A 24,115-nucleotide genomic window follows, 5' to 3' on the forward strand; every position below is an offset into this window, starting at 1 on the left:
ATTGTTTTGTGTCTGTAAAAAACACAGTGATTTTAGACCATTTCTCCATAAGACTACCACTGCATGAACAATAGGAGTAGCATTGATGTCACACTGTGTGTGAAATTTGGTTAACGCTATTCCATGGCTAGTATTACTGAAATAGTAATCTTCTCGTCCCAGAATTAGAGCAGATCTTGACTTAACTCTGAGATTTTTTCTAGAATTTCCAATCTTAAAGTTGTTTTTAATCAAGATGAAAGCTCAAAAGCACAACATTGAACAACTGAAAGTCTTACTTTCTTTTTCTCTTTTGCAGCCAGTATTTAATGCAGACATATTGCTGTTCCATTTAAGATAATTTGAGCAGTTTCTCTGAGCTTCCTCTGACCTTTTCTAAGCTTTTTAAAAACCTTGCTGATATTAAATGTTAGCAATAGTTTGTCTTTTTTTTCCCTTAATCATAGTCTGAACTCCTAAAAGTGTTGTATTTAGGGTGACTAGGTAATAATGAATTTTGGTGTCACTCCTTTTTTTAGGATGATCAAGTTAAAAAAAATCCAATCCAATTAAGAAAATGTATTAAATTTCTTAGGCAAGTGAAAATTTGACTAAAAGCTGTATGAATATAATTGCACTGGCAATCTGAGCAGCTTAAAGATAGGAGGTATCATTTGAAAGGACTGAATTCCTGTTTTGACAGAAAGTAAAAAGATGTTTTTCTCAAAATGCCTAGGAGTCTTGTTTTTTTTCCCCTGACTCCTGAAGTCTGATTTGTCTTTGTATGAGTATCGACTTTGCTTCAGGACAGAGATGATTGTCCTGCTGCTGTCATAAGATGGTTGGATCTCTGTGTTTGGAATAGCCTATAAAAAACAAATGATTTATGTGACTGGCAGGCGAGGGTCTCAGTTCAGGGCTAAGCCTTTCTACTCATCACTGTAAACAGGCAGCTCCGCAGGTCTCGCGTTGGAATACAAATGCCGGAATTTAGATGTAACCGCCTGTTCACCTGCATCCCAGGCAGCCTTAATGAGAAATCTCTTGTGACAGCATGCTGAAAAGGCAAACCACATCCACATGTCTTTAGAGATCTGCTGCATGGTATTTTTCCCCCCCAAGTTCATACCAATCTTATACTTTTGGGTTTATTTTCTCTATTGGTTCAGTTAGTGGTGTGCATGAGCAGATATTTGACTGTCAGTGTTTAACTTTTTTGGGGATTATCATGCAAATACTTTTAGGTTTTTATTACTTTAAAGCAAAATACACCAGATAAACTTCTGTAAGAGGGACTTAAGTTTTCTAAACAGTAATTATTGGGTTTTCTTTCTGTAGGACTCAGCTTGTGTTTATTTTTCAGTTTGTTAGTAATTAGTTTATTAGGTTAAAAATATATTCCATCTGATTAATAGATAACATTCTTTATAGGACTGTGTTTAAATGTTGTAATATTCCTTCTGTAAACTGGAGGGCGCTAAGTAGAACCTCACTGGTATTTGCAAGGAATACAATGCAAGAGCGGAAGAAGGCTAAAAGAGAAACATGGATGGATGGAAGGTACCACTATTTACTCTGTTTAATTGCAAAAAGGATGCAGATGCATTTTTTATGCAGTTCTGTTTGTAAATATGAACGCTCGATAAAACTCCTTAAGCAATCACCTAAAAAGCTTCCATCTAGCCACGCTGCATGGCGGAGCAGCATAAACATCTGTTTTATGCTTGGAAGGTGAGGATGGGATGAAAAGTGGAGGAAATTATTCATAACATGATGAGTGTTGACTTTGTATTTAATACAGCTGGCACTATAAATTGCTAATGTAATTAAGTACTATTATTTTGAACTGAGCATATTGTGAAAAATGTGAAGTCCTTCATTTAATGGAAAGATATTTTTAGTACAAGAGAAAATTCAGTTTTTTTAAGGAAATGGGCTCTTATTAATTTATTGTTTGTCAACCAATAAGATCAATCAGTTTTAGATTATATTCAATAATTTTCATCCCTGTTAGGCATTAATTACAACTTATTTGATCCATATGAACCATTGATTATCTCTGATCTCCTTTTGTGTTAGCAAATCACAATGATTGTCTTGACTTTTATGTGTCAGCGTGTTTTGGACATTATCTGACTGCCGGAGACAGTCTGAAAAAGCTCCTCCAAAAAGCTCACCCATACATTATCCGACACTCAGAGGAGCAATCCCCTGCATTAGAGCCTAGACTCGTTCTTTAAACACAGCAGTAGAGCAAAGACTATTAGCGGAAGCTGGATAGACTGTTAATGTTAAATAAGAGCAATGTTTTTCCTGGTATAAGTATTTGACTTCGGAGGGTCGATGGAGCAGTTTGTGTCGGGGCCATTTTATCTGATGGGGTCAGTTGTTTTGCAGGGATGGAACTGTTTGTCAGAGCTGCAACATCCCCAGGGCAAAACACAGAGCCTATACACTCACACTCTCTGTGAGAGAAAAACTGAGGAAAAAAACAGATACAACCAGAAACTTCTTTTGTACTAAAGGTTTATCACACTTTAACATGTAAACTTACAAGAAGAGTTTAAAAAGCATAAAGAAAGCTTCTTCATGGGGAATGTTAGTGTAGCATTAGTGTCCCCAATGCTCATATTCTTCAATCATTCACACCCATGAGATGCATGGTAAGATCTCTCATTCAAGCGCCATGCAGTTGATTTCAGCTACTTACTGTACCACCAGAGACTTTCTGTTTCATTCTTTAGTCTCCTAAACCCTCTTTAGTTTTAAATATCTAACAGCTCAAATAAAATGGGGTCATCTACTGTACTGGCTGCATAAGGGAGACGGTTTTCCCTGTTGTTTTGTTATTTGTTAGTGATTAACTGGTCTGCATCCTCTCCAAAGTATTTGGAGCGGAAAGCTAAAGTAAAAATGAAATGCAACAATTGTCAGTTCACATGCAATCAGAGGATTTTGTTCTCAGATCTGTATGGAGATTTTGGAGTTTTATTTATCAAGTGAAGAATTTAAAAGCCTTTTTTCTGAAAACAGACTATCAGCGGCTGAAGCCAGTGTGATCAAATCTCTTTCAGACCTGGATCAGTGCAGGAGATGTGCATTATTACTGTAATTTGAACATATTTGCATGTCCTATTGTGTTTTTAGGTGAATCATGGTTCTATTGTCGGCTTTATTGAGGAGATATCGTGCACCAATAATAAAAAAACAAAACAAAACACATACATGGTTCAGATTATTTGCCAATTTATGAAATGCAGGCAAGGAATTTTATCAACCCTGGTGCAAAAACTTTTCAGTCTCGAAAACTACTAAGTAAACACTGTCAAGATGTGCACCTGATGTATATTGTTTCATTAATATGTGGGTGGTTTTTATAATCATAATACACGACTTTGCCCCTAGGCTCTAAAAAGCTTTATTTAAAACTGTAGAATGAAAAAGAAGAGGTGAAAACTGTAGGAGAGTCTTATTGTGCAGTGTGATTGTAGGGATGTCATTTATCTGAAGTAAACATCTTGCATCCATCCACCTACAGCAGATATCCTCACAAATATCCTCACAGCTTACTTCCTCCCAATGTTTATAAAACTTTTCCATTCTAGATCCGTGGGTTGATATAGATTGATTTCACTTCTACAACTTCTGTTTTTTCACTTGACTTCAGCAATAATGATGATGACATGTTGGGCTGTTATAAACTGATTTAATTACACAACATTTATTCAGTTTTGTACTTATATAGCTTCTCATAGGTTTTTTTTAATCATTTACGTATCCATAATTGCTTAGTACAGCTTATACAATCAGAAAATGTATGGCTAATTGCCGATTCTAAGATGTTACTTAGTGTTTACTGTTCATAATGATTTTTTTCTTTATGATATATTTCCTAAAGCCAGCTCTGTTTCTCAGCATTTTGTAGCCATGCATTGCCATTTTATTCAAACTCAATAACAGTATTTCTTAAAATAAAACTAGACTTATTTATCTAGATAAATGATTACAAGACCTTACTATTATTAATACCAGTATGATCAATGCCATTCTTAGGGTCTTGGTCATGGCAGCTGAAAAGGTTTATGTGGTCTGTAATGTTTATTATATTTACCATTTTTTCAGTTTGAAGGAAAACTGCAATATAGAATTGCCTCCTGCTGCATGAAGATGCCTTTTTTCTCACTAATATCTTTCTATTATTAGACCTAGACTTAGACTTCCTTTATTGTCATTGCACAAAAAAACACAAGGTGAATCTTGACAACGAAATGTCCATTACTTGGCTACCAGTGTAACGGAGCTAAGACCTTAGTCCTGCACAATAAATATGTTTTCTATAACTAAGAGCTAGCTATATACAAGGTAAAGGAGTATATATATATATATACATATATATTGCACTGAGTTACTATCATTATTTGTATTTATCATAGTCCAACTATATTCACAAGCACACAGAAACTCTCGTTATTGTCTTTTATGAAATAAAAACCAACTTCGTGGCCAAAATGTAGCAGAAATGTTTATATGCAAGCTTGTTCTTGACTTTCAAAAAGTGCTATATACATATGGCAGAAGTGAGCCTGCAAGAGGTTTAGATAAATTACTTTGCTGGTGGTAAGTAATTACATGTCCACCTCCCACACATTTATGCAGGTTGGTCATTATAATGTCAATCCACCTTCTGACAGTTATCTGTCAGAGGTAAGGGGGGACTGGTGTCTATCTCCACCAGTCTAAGGGTGAAAGGCAAGGTACACCCTGGACTGGTCACCACTCCATCGCAGGGCACAATGGAGACAAACAGCCATGAACACGCACACAAACACATACATCTAAGGCCAATTATGAGATGCCAATTAACCAGACAACAATGTTCTTGGACTGTAGGAGGAAGCCGGCGTACCCAAAATAAACTGACACACATCCACAGCAAGAACATAAAAACTCCATGTAAAAAGACCCTTGTTCGCGAATCCTACACATTTCAAGAAAAATAAGTCAACTTCTCACCATTGGCGTATTTCCTGATTGTCGCTTAATTCAAAAAGCACTACAATTTGATTTTCTCACACTTTGAAAGCACTATTGTTTGTCGGAAATTGGATGGTGAGTCCTTTTGGAAAGCAGCAGAGGGGAAATGATTTGTATTCACCTGCTGTATCTGAAAGGAGCTGGGGAGGGGCTTAGAGAAAGAGAAAGGGGCTGTTACATAGTGCTTCCTTTATGTGATAATGGATTGCTCTGACATTCACCCACATTGCTACAGGGTGTGTCTATCAGGAAGTAGCCTAACTTGTAGGATGAAGGGGAAATTTTAAACAAACACCTTAAAACACCTGCATTGCAATAACAGGTTGCAAAGATTTTAAAAAAAGGTTTCAAATTGTTTTATTGTTGATTTGTAAAGAATAAGATGGATGAATGGCATCAAACATTCCATGAATCCATCTCATCATTCTTCCTGCTAGCAAATTAATTCTTTTTTTTCCTATTTTTCTCTTTTTATGTGCTTGTATTCTCTTTTATTGGCCCAGCTGGGTAACTGGATTCCTCTGGTGCTAACACAAAAGAGACAAAGTAAAACCCAGGACAGGCAGTAATGAGCAACTCCTCTTACAGTGTTACATGCAGACCTGTCTCGGTGTGGGGAAACCTTCTGGAGACAATGGAGGGGTTTAAGAGGTCTCTAGTCCTCTGAAGCGCTCTTTGATTGAGTTTCCTGGGATTGGGCTCCAGTGTTGAGGATGATTGTGTAGTGGGAGCTATAGGTCTGGAGGGAGGGGTGGTGAAGACCCTCCTCCACACTGACCTTTCAGACACAGGTGGGGTGGAGTGGAAGGAGCTGCTGGAGGAGGATGAGGGGGAGAGAACTGTAGGAGAGTCCTATTGTGCAGTTTGAATGTAGAGGTGCTATTCATCTGTTGTAAACTGGTTGCCTTCATCCACCTGCAGCAGATTTTCTCACAGTTTTCTTTCTCCACAACTTCGTAACACTTTGACATTGCATTTTGGGGTAACATGAAATGGTAGCAGGTTGTCTGAGCACTTTTTTGATTTTTAGGCGGATATTTACTAATGTCACTTGTGCAAGTTTTCTATTTTTGGCTTGACTTTGGCAATAACAATGATAACATGTTGGGCTTATACTCATATTTACACAATACTTATTTGGTTTTGTATTGATACAGCTCTTAATATAATTTGATGATTTCCTTTTTTATACAAGCCCAGTCAGAAAAAGAATGACACATTAAAGATTTTAAGGAAATGTTTAAAAACTTTTTCAGATGGTGTTGTTTCTGATTAGTGTTTCAAAGGTGTCATTTTCCTCCCTCCCCATTTTCTACCCACAGACATTTTTAGCCATCAATAACAATATTGATTAACATAAAACAATATAGTTATTTATCCTGATCACTGACGACAGGCTCTGGATTGTGATTCTTTTCTAGTTTAGATTTTTAAGGATAGGTAAAAGCTGACCCATTGATAAACAGAAAATCATTCCAATTTAAACCAAGATTTTCAACAATTTTACAACTGGAACCACATCAATTTTGACTTAAAACCTTTAGCTAAATTTTTTTATATGAAAGATCCTGTGAATACAAAAAGTAGGTCCTCTACGTATATTATGATTCTTGTTCTATCTCCCTCACTGTTTCACATGAACAACAAGAAACAAACTTCCAATACTCTTCCATATTGTCTGTTTTTTAACCCTAAGACTTTAGTAGTGGATATATATTCTTAAAGTTGCCAAAACAGAGGCAAACCTGCTGAGATGCAGCAAGAGAAGGAACATTAGCTAAGCTCTGTGTCCAGCGGTGGCTGAGCAAAATAAAAGACTCTTGTGTTTAAGCTTGTTGTAATTAAAAACAAATAAGATTTATGGAGAACTTAAACAAGACTAATTATGGTAACAAAAAAAATGGCTTTTACATTGTAATGTTCTTGCTTTTTTGTCACTTTAGTGACATTGTTTATCTCATCTTCAAAGTCATGTCTAATTGCATGCAAATGTACAGTTTTGCCATTTAAGGAATTACGTCATTAAGCAACAGCTGATAGCAACTTTCCTTTTGTATGATTTAGGGTTCTGAAATGGCTCAATGATTCTATGTCTTCTTCAGATAATCAGAAAGGTCATACCTTCTGTTATCCTGGTGTATTTTCAAAAAAAAGGTTTCAGTCTGCATGGTGTCTGCACAGAGATTTGCAGATGCATGTCCTCACATGCTTGTTAGGAGCCTATACTTATATATTAAATGTACCAATTAAAACTTTTTTTCTTTGTCAGAGTCATGATCAAACCCTATTATCTGATGCTAGATGTTTTTAAACATCACAAAGTTCAAACAGCTAAATTAGCCAATTGTTCGCCGCCTATATAGTACTGTATATTTAAAAAAAAACACTAGACAAATGTTTATTTTAAAGTATGTTCTTTTTGAAATTACTGGAAATATCTTGGGTTCTCACAGACAACTTTGTCCTATGACCATTGTACTGATATGACCCACAAGAAGTCTAGTTATAACAAAACCTCCCAGCTTCTAGTTAGTTTGACTCTGCAGTGAGTAAATCCTGCACTCCTTGTGTAACAGAGACTCTTTTTGTATCTCCTTTACTTTAAGCTCAGTATAAACTCCACATATTGGCTCCTTTATAGAGAGACCTTTCAGATGCAGAGTAAGCCATCCGGTAAGGATATGGTGCCAAACTGAGATTCTAATCATACATCTTTTGTTAAACTCAGAGGAGAGGGAAATAGGTTTTTTTTTTTTATTTGGACCAATCAGATGTCAACAGCAGAGTTTCTGTTCTGTATAAGTCCTAGGCTGATTAATGGTTTAGTTTCTCTCTTTACCTATTTTGTGTGTATTTTATGACAGAGCTGGCATTTTTTTGTGTGAATATGACTCTAAATGCATTAGTACAATTGCCATGGATACAGAGTGCCATTTTGAGTGTGACTTTTCAATAATTCACTCTACTTAAATTGGATGAGTAGCTATGTTTACCTTGCAACCGCTTCCTAGCTTTCGCTGATCTCTAAAACTGAAGAGATGGCTTGGAAATTAGAATGCACATTATGCATGGAGCCTTCTTTCTCTTCTTGTAACGGATTTGCATGTTTTCTAGGACAACATTAGTTTTACATAAACTTCTAGGTTTTTGAAATTGTTATATTTCAGTAGATGGAGTGTGTCTTGTGAAGTTGTGTGCAGAGGAATTTGGGAGTCCTTTAAGCTATTGAAGAAGCCAGTCACCATGCATCCCTCTCACTCTCTTGCATTTGTTCAGCACAATGGATGTCTGCTCAGCATATGAATAGCTTCACCCATAACAGTCATGTGAGAGGGCAAGCAAACTTGAGATCTGTCCATAATGTCTAGCTCTGGTTTAGTGTGAGAAAAAATATAATGAATGTGGAAATGCAGATGCCTATGCAAATACAGAAGATGAAAGCATGCACAAACTTGAATGAGTAAAATACTTTGGGCATACCACATAATATTAGAAAAATAAAGTTGAAGTTTTGCAATCACTTATTGTACAGACATGTTTTGCATTTTCAAAAAAAAGTGTAGTTACCGACTTATCAGTTATTTTTTAGTCTACAAATCAGGTTTGATTTATGCAAAAAGAAGAAGACAATATATATTCTTATAAGAATTGTTTTGCAACATTATGGAACATTGACAGAATTTAAAGACCAAAGAATACCTAGGAAAAGAAAATACGAGGTTGCCATTCAGACTGATCGGAAATCTAAGATCAGCTCTGTTCATTTTCTACTTTCCTTCCACAGAGGCAGCCTTTCTTGTAATGTCTAACAAGTTCTAGATCAGTAGTTTTCCAGGCTTTCTATGACTCTTTTGAAGTTTTTCTTTGAAGCTAGCTGCGTTTTTACCCTCTTTTATTCAGGAACCTTACCAGAACATGACAGCAAATTGTGCTGCGTATATGTAAAATAAAAGGCATGAAAAGATTACTAAGAGTATAAAGGCTCAGGTGAGTTTTCTGCCTGAAGAAACTATGTCTCACTCATGACTCACCCAGTGGTAACGTCTAATGAATGCCAAGTTTTAGCTATAAGCTTTACCAATCACTTGTTGGTGCAGTATTTTTTTTGTCTTTAAAATGTGTTTTCATTGATATTTTACATGGATTTTTTGTGGATCAAGCTCCACAAAAATCAAATCATAACTGTCATCTTGGCTTCAATGTGTGCAGTATGGTAATCAAGCTCAAAGTTGATGTGATTTGAAATCATAGAGGCTGTTTTATTGTAGGTGCAATGATATTGAAAAACATTTGCTAAGAACATATTATGCCCTGAATATACCAATGCATATTCCACACTGCAAAAAACATCTGAAATTAAGTAAAAATTTCTTAAATCAAGTGTATTTACCCTTTATTTATGCAGGTAAATAGGATAGTTTGACAATGGAATGAGTATTTAATAAGACAATGCAATTGATTTTTCGTATTTCAAATGTCTTGTCTTGTTACTTTGGCAAAGTGTCTCATTTATCTCCTCAATTCAGGATACAATGCACTTTTTTTAAGAAAAAATGACTTATTTAGATTTAAATTTTTTGCAGTGCAATACATGAATGGGATAAGGAGCCAAAGCTCAAGGAGACCCCAAGGAGCAACCATAATTATAGAGAAACTGTGATGAAAGTCAGGAAATGTCCATCGTCATCATCTTCTTAACCGTCAGTAATCTCTCAGAACTAAAACTGTGGATCTCTTCGTTTGACATTTGAAGTAAGCACAAATTTTCTCCTCAGCACAGGCTACTTGTACAAAATATGTTTAGATTCAATTTAACCCTTTAAAGCCAAAACAGAAAATTACAGTTTTTTGGTTTGAATTCCTTATTTGCCCTTGTAACAAAATATGTAAAAAGAAAAACCAGAAATACATTTTTGATATTAATAATTTATTACTATGCGATAAGTCAAGATAATTTTTTGTGTAGTCTTCTGCCCTCTGTTATCAGGTATATCTGATTGTGTACAATAGGATTTTGAGCAAAGTTTTTACCAATAAATTATACAAAAGGTGTCAGACGCAAAACATTTCAGAAACCGTATGTATCAAATATGATACATTTGGCATTACAGGGTTAAGAAATCTTTCCTTTGTAAGTTTCCTATTATTCGTCGAGAAAGAACAAGTTCAACGCTTTTTGCATGCAGCCATTTTATGCCTGAATGTATTGTACCTAAAACAAGAGGGTTTGGCTTAACTACACGCCTTGATTTGGAAAACATGACTTGCTGGATTTAAAAAAACAAACAACAAAATATAAAGGTAATTTCCATCTCACATTATCCCAGCTGGGGTTGTGATGCGTGATGGTGCCCCAGCTGTCTACCAACAAGAAGAAGGGTTCACCCTGGACAGGTCGCAAGTCCATCGCAGGGCAACAAACAGGACAAACAACCATTCACACACACACTCACACCTAAGGAGAATTTAAAGAAGCCTAACAGTTATGTTTTTGGACTGTGGGAGGAAGCCAGAATACCTGGAGACAACCTACGCATGCTCAGGGAGAACAGGCAAAGACTCTGGGCTAGGAATCAAACCCAAAACCTTCTTGCTGCAAGGCAGCAGTAGTACCCACTGTTCCACTGAGCAGCCCCCCACATGTCCATGTGTCAAAAAATAACTTGCATATTCATACCTGAGTAAGAACACAAACTGCAGTGAGAAGACAACCTGGTTGCTACTGGCTCACTGAGGTGGAACATTAAACAGTCCTTTGGCACAAAGGTTTTTTAGGACACGTTAGAGGCAATTCTGATAACACTATCCACAGCTGAAGTCTAGTTATCATTGTCTGCTTTGTGTCAGTTGACAAAAGGAAATTCTGACTGCCCTTCAGACACCTTTAGGATTTCAAGAATGTCTCAACTTAAAAGCAAAATATAAGAAAGTTAGTGATGACTTCTTAGCAGCACTGTCTACCAGATTGTAGAAAAGTCTTCAGTAGGACTGCGGGTGTAATCTTCACAATGACATGTACTTTTTTCCCTTACAAATCTTGAGATGAAAGCATAACTCCTTCTTCCAAGGGACCAAGCAGGCCAGAATTTCCCTGTTAACACCACAATCTCATGTAGTGCCGCTGCTTCCATCTGCATGCTAAAAAGGAACCCTCTCTCTCAGAAGCACCGGCGCCATCGCTGATTAGCATTTGGACACAGGGGACAGGGAGCAAATCCTGGAGTGTTGTTGCCATGTATGCTGAGGAAGCTTAGTGAATGCCAATGGGCTGTGCGCTGAAAGGAGGGGAACTAAACAAATTGCCGGACATGTTGCATTAGCACCAGATGTCAAACAGAGTCAGAAGATGTTTTGTAATGAAATCTGGCGAGGGTTTGTGAAACTTCTAGAAACTTTGTGTGGGACAGTTTTGAAGTGAAATGGTAAAAGGTGACATTGTCTTAATGTTTGGCATCTAATACACTAAAGCATACAGTTCCCATGATGCCGGCCAATTTTTATTTACAAAAGGAATACTGTGTAAACAAAGGCTGATGAATACTTAAAAATAAAGTTTCTCGCTAAACTAGAGCTGTGCATCTGGAGGACCTCTTCCACCAGAAACACCCTATTATCAACACACCTGTATGTTGGTGGTAGAAAGGTCTGTTACTGGCTATTAAGAAGCTTTCATATCATCAAAGTCATGACAGGATTATTTATTTACTCTGTTTGACTGATGGAGCCCACATCTTAGGCAAAGGTTTGATGCTAGTTTTAAAAAAGGCTTAGATATACAAACAAAGTGTATAGAATCTCCTTACATGAAAGTGCTTGAAATTTTGAACAGCATTGTCCACCAAACATGAAAGAGCTGAAAGAAGAAAATCAATGCAACAGCGTACAGTATTTAAAGAGGAGCCAATGACTGATGTGGTCTCATTGTCTTGCATTGTACAGCACAGATAAAAGGGCTCCGCTTCGTTTTTTGAATTATGAGGTCTGCCCCTGAACAACAGGATGCCAGTTCATATGTTAACCACACCAATTATTTGCATATGGTCTCCAAATTATAAAGGCTAATGAGAAGATTAAGGGAAACCCACACTGCAGCCAGCCACTGGAATTTCCATTGTAATCAAGCACTAGCTCAAAGAAGGGTTTGTGGGAGCCAATGAGTGCCAAGCTTTTTGGGTCCTGGCTATATTTCAAATCACTGCTCAAAAACAAAACCTTAGTCTACGTTAATCCACCTGTTTTTACATTTTTTTCATAAGCTGGCGAGAAACTTTTGGCCAAATGTCGAGGAACCCTCTTTTCCCTTTGGCTGGTTAACGGCACATGTGGTACATCTCAGGAATAGGAGTATCCTCAGAAAAAAATAAAATCTTCCAGGCATTTCCTTTTTATTCCCTCCTCTTTCTAGCATATGTGGATCCATTCTCATCATTATAACTTCCCCATTTAGACGCCTGTAGGGGATCCCTGCTGCTCCATTAAGGCCATACCATGCTTCACAAACTCTGATTGCGTGAGCCATCAATAGTGCTGATTATTGGAGTTAATTAGGGGGCCTGCCATTAGAAACTAGCTCGTTTTTTTTTTCTTTCTTAGAGATGTTGAAATCGGCAACAACCAATGGAACAGCAATGAATTTGTCATTTCTGTGTGCTAAAGATAACAGAGGATCGGTATGTAGCACAAAGTATTTGCTGTTTTCTGCTAGATTAAAGTCAGGACTTTTCTCTGATGACTGCTTTTCATTTACACTTCCATTCTCATTCCTCGAGCCCCTGACACCTCCATTTGTGTGTTCAAACGAGCCCTACGCTCTCTGTCCGTGTGTGTACTTTTGCGACATGTACACAAAACCAATTAGTTTTGGGATGTTGAAGTAGCTGGCTATGGCAAAATGACAATGGAGTAATTGAAGAGGCCGTCTGAATGAGAGGCCGGGCAACTCAATGCAGCTCTGACAGAGGAGAGGACTTTCTTCAGTGGCAAAAAGAACGTCAGACCAGTATGATGGTGGTCTCACATAGCTCTAGACAGTAATGAACATAACAACCTTTCAGTTGGATGACAGGAATTATGAAGCGGTGTTTCATTGCTGAGTGTACCTTACACTAAATCTAGTTATTTGTCACATTTTTTACCTATTTCATGTTAATCTTGGAGGTTTTCTCTGCAGTTTCTGATTCATAATCTGATTTCAGCATTTTTTTGTCCTTGAAAATGATTTGAGTCATTTTGGAATATTAGGCTAGTTTCACACTTATCACAGTATCTTGAGTTCCTCACTTAAGTGCAATAAAATAAAATGGCACGTTCATCTGTGTCACAACTCCAGGGCTGTTGAACATAGAGATGAAAAAGAAACGTACCTGCATTGGCTACTGGGGCACTTAAAATATAGCCGCCATCTTGGGGAGGTTGTCCAACCTGTTCCATGTTTGTGTGCAAATCAAAAAACTATTCACATCAGGGCTTGGGGCACAACTTTTCAGAAGCAAAATGGACATATTATTGTTTGGATAGATATATTATTGTATTTAACTCCACCACAGAAATGACATATATTGTATTGCAGCAGGTGTTTTAGAGTTTGCCTTAAGATGAGGCTGCACCACATTGGCAGAATCATGTCTCTGCATCTGCAAAATAAGCTACATTTATAAAAATAGATAGATAGATAGATAGATAGATAGATAGATAGATAGATAGATAGATAGATAGATAGATAGATAGATAGATAGATAGATAGATAGAGCATATGTGATGAGCTTTTATTCACTCAAGCTGAAACAGAAAAGTATACAAATTAATATAGCAAAAAAATCATTTATTGGATTATTTAGTCATTAGACAGTATTTTTTCTTCAAGAAATTAATAAAAAAACACATAGTGAAATATCTTGTCCTATAAAAGCTCCTCTTTGTGAAGACTTAGTGGCTTGGAAGCTGCCATAATTACCTTTAGGTATTCACTATATTAGGTTTTCCAAGTGACATAATTGCAGGGTTTATCATCCTCTCAGGCTAATCAATTCGATAAATAACCTTCAAAAACCAACAGCAAATCTGTCATTACCAACCTATCATGCTTCTTTCAAAGAGGCCATTTCCTGTTCGATTTTATCAGCCGCCTGTCAGCCTTTTGGCACACCACTCTAAACAGTACTCTAGATTTATCTGGGCCTCAGCAAGAGCTTTATTGACTTTAGCTTTCCTCTCTCTGTTAGCAGGGAATGCTTGGGATGCAATAAAGGCCGATATATATTCTTTCTCCTTTAAGAACATTATGCCTATAAAAAAAATAGCTTTTGTCTCTCTAATTTGCCGCAGTCCGTGTTGAGTCCTTTATTATTTCATTTTAACAGGGTAAAGTCAGGCTCTTTCTCTATTCGCTGCTCTGTTGGTCTTAAGAGCCCCACTAGAATTCTACTGCCATCCCGCTGTGACAGGGATGTGAATGGTCTGCTCCATATCACTGCAGCTCACAAGGATAATTATATCACGCACACACCTACTGTACATGGACAGTCACACACTCCTGCAAGTACAGACAGTGTACATGAAGACTCAAACATGCTGACCAGCTGAAGCTGAGCTGCTACACCTCATTAAATCGGGAAATGAATCCAGGATGGAGTGCTGGCTCCATTCCAGATAAGCTTGAGGTGTTTTAGGATTCAACTTAGAAGTTACTGTGGCTGATTTGTGGTGCATGATTTTTGTCACCAATTCTGGTGTCTGTCTTCTCTGAAAAAGAGAGTGTCCCGATCGATCCACATTTGCCATCACATAATCAATATGTGTGATATCCTAGTTTTAAAGGTCTGCTTTGAGGCGGTATTTTGTCGGCTTTTTTGTATTTCAGCGGAACGCAAATATGAATATATTTAGTCAGTAGGATGAAATCTTAAAATACTTGATGATTGTTGTGATGACATCATGATGATGGAAAACACAGGAAACCAATGCATGCATTAACTGAAGCTCATATTGTCATCACTACACCAAGCAACCACTGTCCTAATTGTGTGTTGTTGTATTTTTTCTAATATGGTGCAGTCCGGGCTGCCCAGTGGAAGAGCGGGTTGCACTGCTGCCTTGCAGCAAAAGGGTTTCCGATTTAATTTCCGGCCTGGGGTCTTTCTGCATTGGGTCTGCATGTTCTCCTTGAGCATGCATGGGTTCTCTCTTGGTACTCCGGCTTCCTCCCAAAGTCCAAAAAAATGACTTATAGGTTAATTGGCTTCTCTAAATTCTCCCTAGGTGTGAGTGTGTGCGTGAATTGTTGTTTGTCCTGTTTGTCTCTGTGTTGCCCTGCGATGAACTGGCAACCTGTCCATGGTGTACCCTGCCTGTCGCCCGTAGACAACTAGAGATAGTGAACCAGCATCCCACGCGACCCCACTTGGGATAAGTGTGATGGAAAATGGATGGATAGTGCAGTTTGTGTTCCTTCAAGAGCCCATATCTGTATTCAAACCTTTGGGCTCTGCAAAGTTTGTCCATATTCCTCAATTAATAATTTTCAATTACAGACTGAAAGTAAAGAAGAACAAAACAGAGTGCCTGTGCTGTATTCTGTGCAGGTTCATACTATATGAGGAAAGACATTCACTCTCTCTCTCAACATGAAGAAACTATTTACATCTCTTGAAAGAAAATTTATTTTTCCTTTAAAGTACTTCCTGCTATGTCTTTCTTAGCTTTTACCTTTAGTCATCTTATATTGCACCAATAGTTGAATTTTTGCTTTTTTTTGCTCAGCTATAGTTTCTGTATTATGTAGGATGCATTCACTGCATGTAAATGTAGTTTTATAAGTTACTGGACCAGTCTCCAATTGGAACCAAATCAGACTGAAAATCTGATTCCGGTCATGAAAATGATTTATTTTTACTTCTTTTTCTGCTGTTTGGACAATTGATGGTTTCTATCCAGTTCAGACTTTAAACCTTTAGATAGAGGTATTATTTGTAAATCAACTCTGATCTCAGAGTTCTCACTGCATATTGAAAATAAATATTAAACAGAGTGTATTCAAGTTCTACAACTCTCTCTGCTTCAAAGGAGCTGGGTGAAATGCCTCTCCTTATCTTTGTGTGTCAAATCCCAAGCCAGACCTACCTTTTGATGAACAGAGCACTGTGATTGGCTGAGCTGGGCAAATAATACAGCGCTTCCCAGGAGAGATGTAGTTAAAGCCCGAGGTAACAAGTTACCAGACACCAGCTTTGAGGGCATAACTGTATTATGACCCTGGGGCAGCGTTAACGAGCACATTCCCTCCCCAGGGATGATCGGGCCCGAATCAAGGTCTGACTGACTCACTATATAGCCTCTGGTACCAGACACACGTTCTGCTATCTCGTCTAAAAATCGGATCCTGTCAACCCCAGGGCAAAACAGCTCCACGCATCTACACCTCTGCCTCTGTTAGATTATTTCATGTTGTAACCATCATTAAAAACTAAATTTACTAATTTGCTTTGTGATCGCTGAGAAAATGAGCCTCCCTGAGCTCTGATTGCAGCGGTGACATTTTAATAACAGATGCTTGGGTGCAACATGCAGGAAGGAAAGATTAAGAACACTTCTCGCTGCGGTTCTGAAAAAGGATTTAAAAAATGAATGTTTAAGACCTTTATTTATTCTTTCTTCCCTCATCATCTGAGAACAGAAACCTTAATCACACAAAATGCTGAGATTTCCCTGAAATAACACTGAATAAAATTAGAGCTACACCGTTCCTGATTATTATCCTGTCTCCGGTTTTTGTCGATCCTTGACTGGGTGATTACCCTTCAGGAAATGCAATGTAAGAAAAGCATTTGAAATGAATTCTTCCTGTGAGAAGCAGGGATGAATCATACATATATTCTGAAAGCAAAGACTGATTGGTTAAGGAATTTATATTCTACAGTATGGCTGCTGTTTCTTAAATAGGTTTAATTAATGGCATTCCTAAGAGGGAGTGGATCTCCATCCCAAATCTAATTTTTTAATGTTTGTTAATAACAAAAAAGTTCTGTGACACACAGAGGTTGGTAGTTCAAAAGATAAATAGAAAGCATTTCTGAACCTGCTCTCATTCATAGTTTGAATAAACTGCAAGCATTTCTATCTTGAGTAAATTTTAGTTTGAAATAATTTTTATTTAACTAGAAAACGGTCTCTAATGGAAAATAAGACCAGCAGTCAGTGTTAAAAGAAATGATCTTTATTTTAAAATTTTGGTAATCAATAAATGTCTTTTAAGCAATCACTCTTTCACAATCAATGATAAGCTTTTTGTGTTTTATAATTTTTATTTGGACACCTTATTTTTAGTTTTGAGCTCTAAACCTTTTTACCATTTCACTAATCTTTAGCTTGGAGAAAAAAAAAATTAACAGGAACGTTACTCTACTTTAAGTTAATTTAAGCGCAATTAGAGGGAGACATATACATATACATAATAAGTTTTACTTCTTCATACCCATTTTCAGACAATTTCAATTAATCGATATTTCTGGCTGTATATACTGAAGGTTTATCTGGTTCAGGGTTTTGTTTCTATATGTGTTGAGGTGAATTTAGTTTGGTTTTTGGTGTTTGGTTGATGTTAAAATGTTAAATAGTCTCTTTTGTGTGTATTTGGTTAATTCATTTATTGTTGTTTGTCAAATTGCCTGTCTAAAATTGTCTGAAATAAATTCCTATTCAGATTCTGTATCTGTATCAGATTCAAGTCTGAACGTTCTTGAACAGAATTCAAATCGTTGGTAAAATGATCCCTTTGAAATGACATCTACCAGAGGGCTTAACGGTTTTGGGATTAAAAGTGTTTTACAGGTTTGTTCCACTTAGCTTCTGACTTATCAGCTCCCTTACTGTTAAATACCTCACTGACATTAAACTATCAGAACTTGAGTCTAAATAGAAGAAAGCAGTTATAGATTCAAACATAGCAGATGCTTCATATGGTTCTTACCTAATAAGAAAAGGATCCATATTCTAGTTCCAATTATTTCTGAGGGCTCCTTGGTTGAAAATGTCCAATTTGCATCACCAGCCGATTTCTCTGTACTGCTTTTCTGATTTTTCTGATTAGAAAATAATTCTTCCTGAGCTCTAATGCAACTGAGCTATTTTAATATTAGACCAGCAGCCTCTTTGGCTGAAACACACAGGAGGGAAAGATTAAAAAACAGGTCTTATTACTGTCATTAAAAGATAGGAAATGACTCCTTTTATCCAATATCTTCAGTCTTTTGACTCCTCACCTCAACTGCATTTTTTATTCATATAGAATAATAATGAGTTCTTTGCAACACTGAATAGTAAAAACAGATACTAAAGCAGAGTGCTTCAGTACTTATTTATATCAAAGCTTGTCCCAGTCGGGTTTGCATTCCCCTGACTTCTTTTAATGATTTGCTATTATTCTTTTGTTTCAGCCTTTTCCAATAGAACAATATTATCTTTTGAAAACTGACCTGACATCCTAAAACTGAGCTGCCTGACAACAATGAAAGCATGAAAGAAAATAACATTTTTGTTTTTCTATCCTTAGTTACAGTCTAGCTATTGAGCTGCACAAACATCATAATGGAAGAAATTGGTGTAAATAATGATTAATTAATGTTTCACCGTTTTTTTTAAATGTTTTATCCAGACAGGTCATCCGGGATGAACCTGTTGTTTCCGCACCATTAAACAGCTATCAAACAGTTGTACCTGACATTTCCTGCTACAGCTGCTGTCTTGTGAAAGACTGATGGTCGAGTGTCAGAAATCTGACCTTACTGCAGATCAATTTGCCTCAAGCTTAATCTGCCAGACACTCACATTGATAAAACTGAGAGTGAAATGAGCTGGAATGAATCCTATGTCCCCGCCTGTCCTGAACCTTTGCCATTCCATCCTCTGGTGTTTTAGAATCGACACTGCAGCAAAGCACACTAACAGCACAGTGTGATGAGTGCGGTGAGATGAACCCGTGTGGCTCCCACACTCCATCCCTACGGAACTAGTTTACATCAAAAAGATAGCTCCAGGCAAAACGCCGTGCACTCCGACAGACATTGATCCCTGACAACAGATCCGGTTTATGTAACTTCCTCACTTCTTTCACCTTTGACCCTCCTGTGGATGCAGGATAGAACAGACTCAGTATTATGATTAATAGCTTCTGCAACTGGATGTGCTGTGAAATTCTTAGCTGTCATGTGATGTCTGTGATTCACCTTCTTGCTTTCTTTCTCTTTGCAGGTGTGGACGTGCCCTAAGACTGTGTGAGAGGGGCAGGGGCAGACCACAGTGACGCACGATGATGGGGTTGGAGATGAGGAGTTTGGTTGCAGCGCTGCTAGTGTTGATCTTGGGACATTTCACCTCAGCTCTGGAAGTCCCTTTAGACCGTAAGGAAACAGATCACACCACACATTAGTAACCGCATTAGTTTTGTTTTTAAGATTCTCTATTTTATAGAAGCTAGTTTTTATGGGGTTTTATACTAAACTGAATCTTGAAATCATACTGAACTTCAACCTTTTTTGTTTCGTAACGGGGCTTTCACATTTAGAAAATTAAGAGACAGGATTTTCTTTTTTTTTGTCGCAGAAATGAAGTTTATGACACATTGTAGGAGGATTTAACTAATTTACTATTTTGTTCTCATTTTGCAATATAACATCCAGTACAATGGATTATTAGGGCCATGCTCATACTTTTATTGCTAATTATGAGAAAAAAGTTGTAATATTTTATTTTTTATTCTAAAATTATGAGACTTGAAATTGTTTTAATAAGATGAAGGCTTTGATACATTTATCTACCAGTCACCAAAAATGCAGCCTTAGGAGATTGTCTTAACCTATGAGTTTACGTTAAAGTATGATGCTTCTTTATTCTAGTAATATGGCTTTTTTCTTATTATATTGCAACTTATAAGACTTATGAGACTAGAGTTTTAACAACAACTCTAGTCTCATAGTGTTATGACTTTTTTTGTAATGTTATGAGTTTATTTTGGTACAACTTAATTGTACTCGACGTCTTCCACTTTATCCTGGTCATGGAGGCAGCAGTCTATGCAGAGGCTGCCAGGCCAGCTGAGAGACTGGAAACTTTAATATTGTTAAAAAGGTTTATTATCGTAGACTTAATATTATTATTTCATTTTCATTATATTACAATTTTAATGCCATCGATATAATATTATGTCTTTATTCTTGTAATATTGGGACATTATTTTCTTTATTAGAATATTAATAAACATATATATTATACTCTATTGTACTACCAGAGACCTGAATGCATTTAATTTGGATTATTTTAAGATTATAATATTGAAGAAATAGTCCCAATATGTTTTTTTGTGTTTTTTAAAATAAAATCTGTATGTTGTGCATTTGTATTCAGTGATGCTGATATTATGGTTTGCAAAGCCACACAGTAGTGCAGTTTAGACTAACGATTATTTGGCAAATTGATTAATTTTTTGATTATTTTTTCCATTAATCGGTCAGCAAAAACTTCTTTAAAGAAGACTTTTTGCGAAATTAGACCAGGTTAAATTAAAAGTTTTCCACTTGAGGAGTTCTGGATAGAGCATATGACAGAAGAAAAAGATTTTTATTTTAAATGCAAAATGTTAACATATATATTTTTTACAACTTTGGTATAATTGCTGCTCAAGGTGGGTTCCTCTGTCAGCTAAAGGTCACTAATCTCTAGTAAACAATCAACAATTATTAAATTAGTTAAGGATTGTATAAATATATATATAATTAATCACAGTTATTCCGATTAATTGTTTCAGCCCTAGTGCAGTTACAGCTGTTAAGCATTTGTAGTGCTACTTTAAACAAATCAGTCCGTGTTTTTAAGATCTTTATTTGTAAAGAATATGCTAAACCATGTATTCATATGTCTATCCAGTTGAAAATGAATCATTGTTTCATTGTTTCATCTTTCACATTAAATCTCAGCAAAATAAGACAGAGGGCTTCGCTGGATTTTATTAGAATTCATCAGAGTGAAATTAAGTTTATTCCCAGTACTTGTGAGGTCTTCATCACATCTGGCTGGAAATGTTGACAATCAGAGACTGCCTTATCCAAACATTGGACCATTTTTTTCTTTAATCACTAATGCCTTCATCTCTCTACTGTCACATTGTTTTCTTGTTTCCTGATTCATTGGGGGAAAACACTAAAGTTCTGCCAGGATGTAAGTCACAAAAGAATGTTTTTTTTAATCAATAGAGTTGCATTTGTGGTTTTTCTTCTTGTTTTTTGACCACGTGTTTAGGATTTGTTTTTCTTTTTTTTTTACTTAAGCTGCTTGTTATTTATATTTTGTTTATGTTAGAAAGAACTGAGTGTGATTTGGAGTGTAATTTTGCATGCTTTCATTGTTTTGCTTGCTTCCTCTTGTTTTGCGTGTTTCTGCAGAGGTGGTATATTGTATTCAGAGTAATATTGCACACAGAATGAATTTTCAGTTATTTGTTTTGTCATAGTCCATTAGTTATCTCTCCAGCACTGACAGGAATTCAGTAAGTATCAGATAATTGCACTAAGGGGAAATGCACCTCTGTGCTGTGCATGCTTTTTACTGTTACACACATTAAGAGCTTTTTATGAGTGTGTCAGCAAAGCCCGGCATGGTTTTAGATATTATGGTCACTCCCACTGTGTTCGATGATGGCTGCTTGTGTGACCAATATAAGAGAAGGAAAAAAGACTTAAATGAAGGCATAAAGGTCATGGTTAAACATTCCCTCTCTTTCTTTTCTCTTTGTAGTGCCACAGCCTCCGACAATAACTCAACAGTCCCCAAAGGACCACATTGTGGATCCTCGAGAGAATATTGTTATTTATTGTGAAGCAAAGGGGAAGCCGCATCCTAGGTAAGTAGAAGCCAAAAGCAGTTTAAAGGTAGATCAGGTTTCTTTTTATTCCATCTCATTTTCGTTTAAAACTAAACTTTGTCCTAAATGTAAACAAAGATATTTATATTTATTTGTAGGCGTTCCGCCCTTGCCAAAAGCTGGTTGCTGCTTGCCACAACAGCCTTATTGATTCTTATTTTCCCCCTTAGGTTTTTTTTAAATCTTTGTTGGTATTTTGCATAGATTTAAAACAAAGAAACAAGCTTATACTGAGGATAGAATTAGCATCAACCTTGGTTACATGAGAGGGAAATAATCCTTTATTTGCTGTAATTAATAGTTTGGTCTGCAGCTGATTAGAAAAGCAGTATTGCCTCCAGAAGCTTTTCAAAGAGGTGGGCCTGACGAGCTGCCAGTGGTAATTTAGGGCTGGCAAACCAAACCCAAAAACAGGAAACAATTAGGAGATTGATTTTTTTTTCCTGACCTTATTTACAGATATTGTCGTGCAACTTGAATCTGGACTAGTTTTAAGTTTAGTTAGGAAATGTTTAAATCACATTGGATAATATATATTTATTTCTTCAACAATATGAAATACATTTACAATTAAAATATAAAGTTCTGATCTGTCTGCAGGATTAAAAGTGATTTTTAGGAAAAAACTAAACAAAAAAACCCTTTAGGTGGATGTTGACATACTTTTATTAAGCTCACATTTCTATGTTTTTAGATTTTTTTTTATTATTCTGATGCCATGTTTTTACCCTAAAGGTCTTTTCATTAGCTGTTATCAGAAATAACCAAAATAATCATAAATTAAGGTTTAAAAGTGTTATTATGTATTATTATTTAAAATGTGTTATTGCGCAATAAATCCATATATGTTTCAGCTGTTGAATTAAGCTACTGAATAGATATTTATTTGTAATGCTATTCTGATTTGATTAATTTGACTGCATATGGAGGTAGTGGCTAACCTGTGGTATAAGTTATTTTAATGTGTCTATACAAAATTTCTTCTTTTTTTAAATCAACTAAACATTGTAAGTAGAATAATAAAGCTCAGCCAGGGGGCGCTAGCCTTCCCTGCTAAATTAAGTGCAAAGAGACTATATTTTTTTATGGACCAAATTTCTACACTGGAAAAACAATCTACAAATGAGTGAAAATTACCTAAATTTCGTGTATTTACCCTTAAATTGAGTAGGTAAATGAGATAGTGTGCCAATAGAATGAATATTTTTACTCTTAAAATAAGATATTTAGATCATATGCACTTGGAATAAGACAATGCAATTGTGTTTTCTTATTTTAAGTGTAAATTGTCTTGTTCCATTGGCAAAATGTCTCTTTTACCTCCTCAATCCAAGTAAAAGTCACTTATTATAAGAAAAAATGAACTATCTAGATTTAGATTTTTTCCAGTGTAACGTTTCATTTATAAATATGAAATAAAGTCAAAGATTGGAACTTTGTACTTGTTATTTTTGATTAAACTGGATTTCCTCCTCCAGTTTCTCTTGGACGAAAGATGGGACTCACTTTGATGTCAACGAGGACCCTAGTGTGACAATGAGGCCTAATTCAGGGACTCTAGAGGTGGACATCACAAGAGCACGACCTGAAAATTTTGAGGGTGTGTTTCAGTGCACGGCGAGGAACAAATATGGAGCTGCTGTATCCAACAAAATCGTCGTCAGACAGTCAAGTAAGTGCGGCCGGCAGCTTCGTTTTTTCTACTTTTTGTCTGTCATTCTCTCCAAATATAAAACACAGTGAACATTTTGTACCATTTCCTTCTTCCTTTTCTCTTTTTCTGTAAATTAAGTTGCATTGCCCTTCCTAAGAGGGTTGACAGAAGGTAAAGCTTGCATGTAGAGAAACTGCATGTTAGAATATATCTTACTGTCCTGTTTTATTTTCCTCATAAGATTTTTTTCAGTTAGGCATCATCCTCTCATCTCACCCCATTGCCCCTGTCATCATGTTTGCAGCCCTTCACTATCAGCCAACATTTATGCCAACATTGTGTCAATAAAAGCCTGTGGTGTTCATTTCATTTTTCAATGATTCCAGAATCCCCCTTGTGGTCAAAGGACAAAATCAAGCCAATTGTGGTTAAGGAGGGTGTTTCCTTGGTGCTGCCATGCCAACCCCCTGCAGGACTTCCACCTCCCATCATATTCTGGATGGACAATAGTAAGCTATCATCAGCCATTTGCTTGTTTT

At 36.5% G+C, this 24,115-nt stretch overlaps 1 protein-coding gene across 2 annotated transcripts in view; it reads left to right on the forward strand.

Annotated features, from left to right (window-relative positions):
• The window catches only part of LOC107098114 (neuronal cell adhesion molecule-like), a 116,339-nt gene that overhangs the window by 62,002 nt on the left and 30,222 nt on the right, over positions 1–24,115 (forward strand). For both annotated transcript variants that reach the window (XM_015395584.1, XM_015395585.1), the window contains exons 3-7: positions 19,258–19,406; positions 21,208–21,219; positions 21,796–21,901; positions 23,401–23,594; positions 23,963–24,085. In XM_015395584.1, coding sequence (XP_015251070.1) covers positions 19,316–19,406; positions 21,208–21,219; positions 21,796–21,901; positions 23,401–23,594; positions 23,963–24,085 — 526 coding nt within the window. In that variant the 5' untranslated portion in view covers positions 19,258–19,315. The remainder of the gene's footprint in view (positions 1–19,257; positions 19,407–21,207; positions 21,220–21,795; positions 21,902–23,400; positions 23,595–23,962; positions 24,086–24,115) is intronic.

Source organism: Cyprinodon variegatus, unplaced genomic scaffold (genome assembly GCF_000732505.1).
Source record: "Cyprinodon variegatus isolate N-32 unplaced genomic scaffold, C_variegatus-1.0 Scaffold748, whole genome shotgun sequence".
NCBI classification, from domain to species: Eukaryota; Metazoa; Chordata; class Actinopteri; order Cyprinodontiformes; family Cyprinodontidae; genus Cyprinodon; species Cyprinodon variegatus.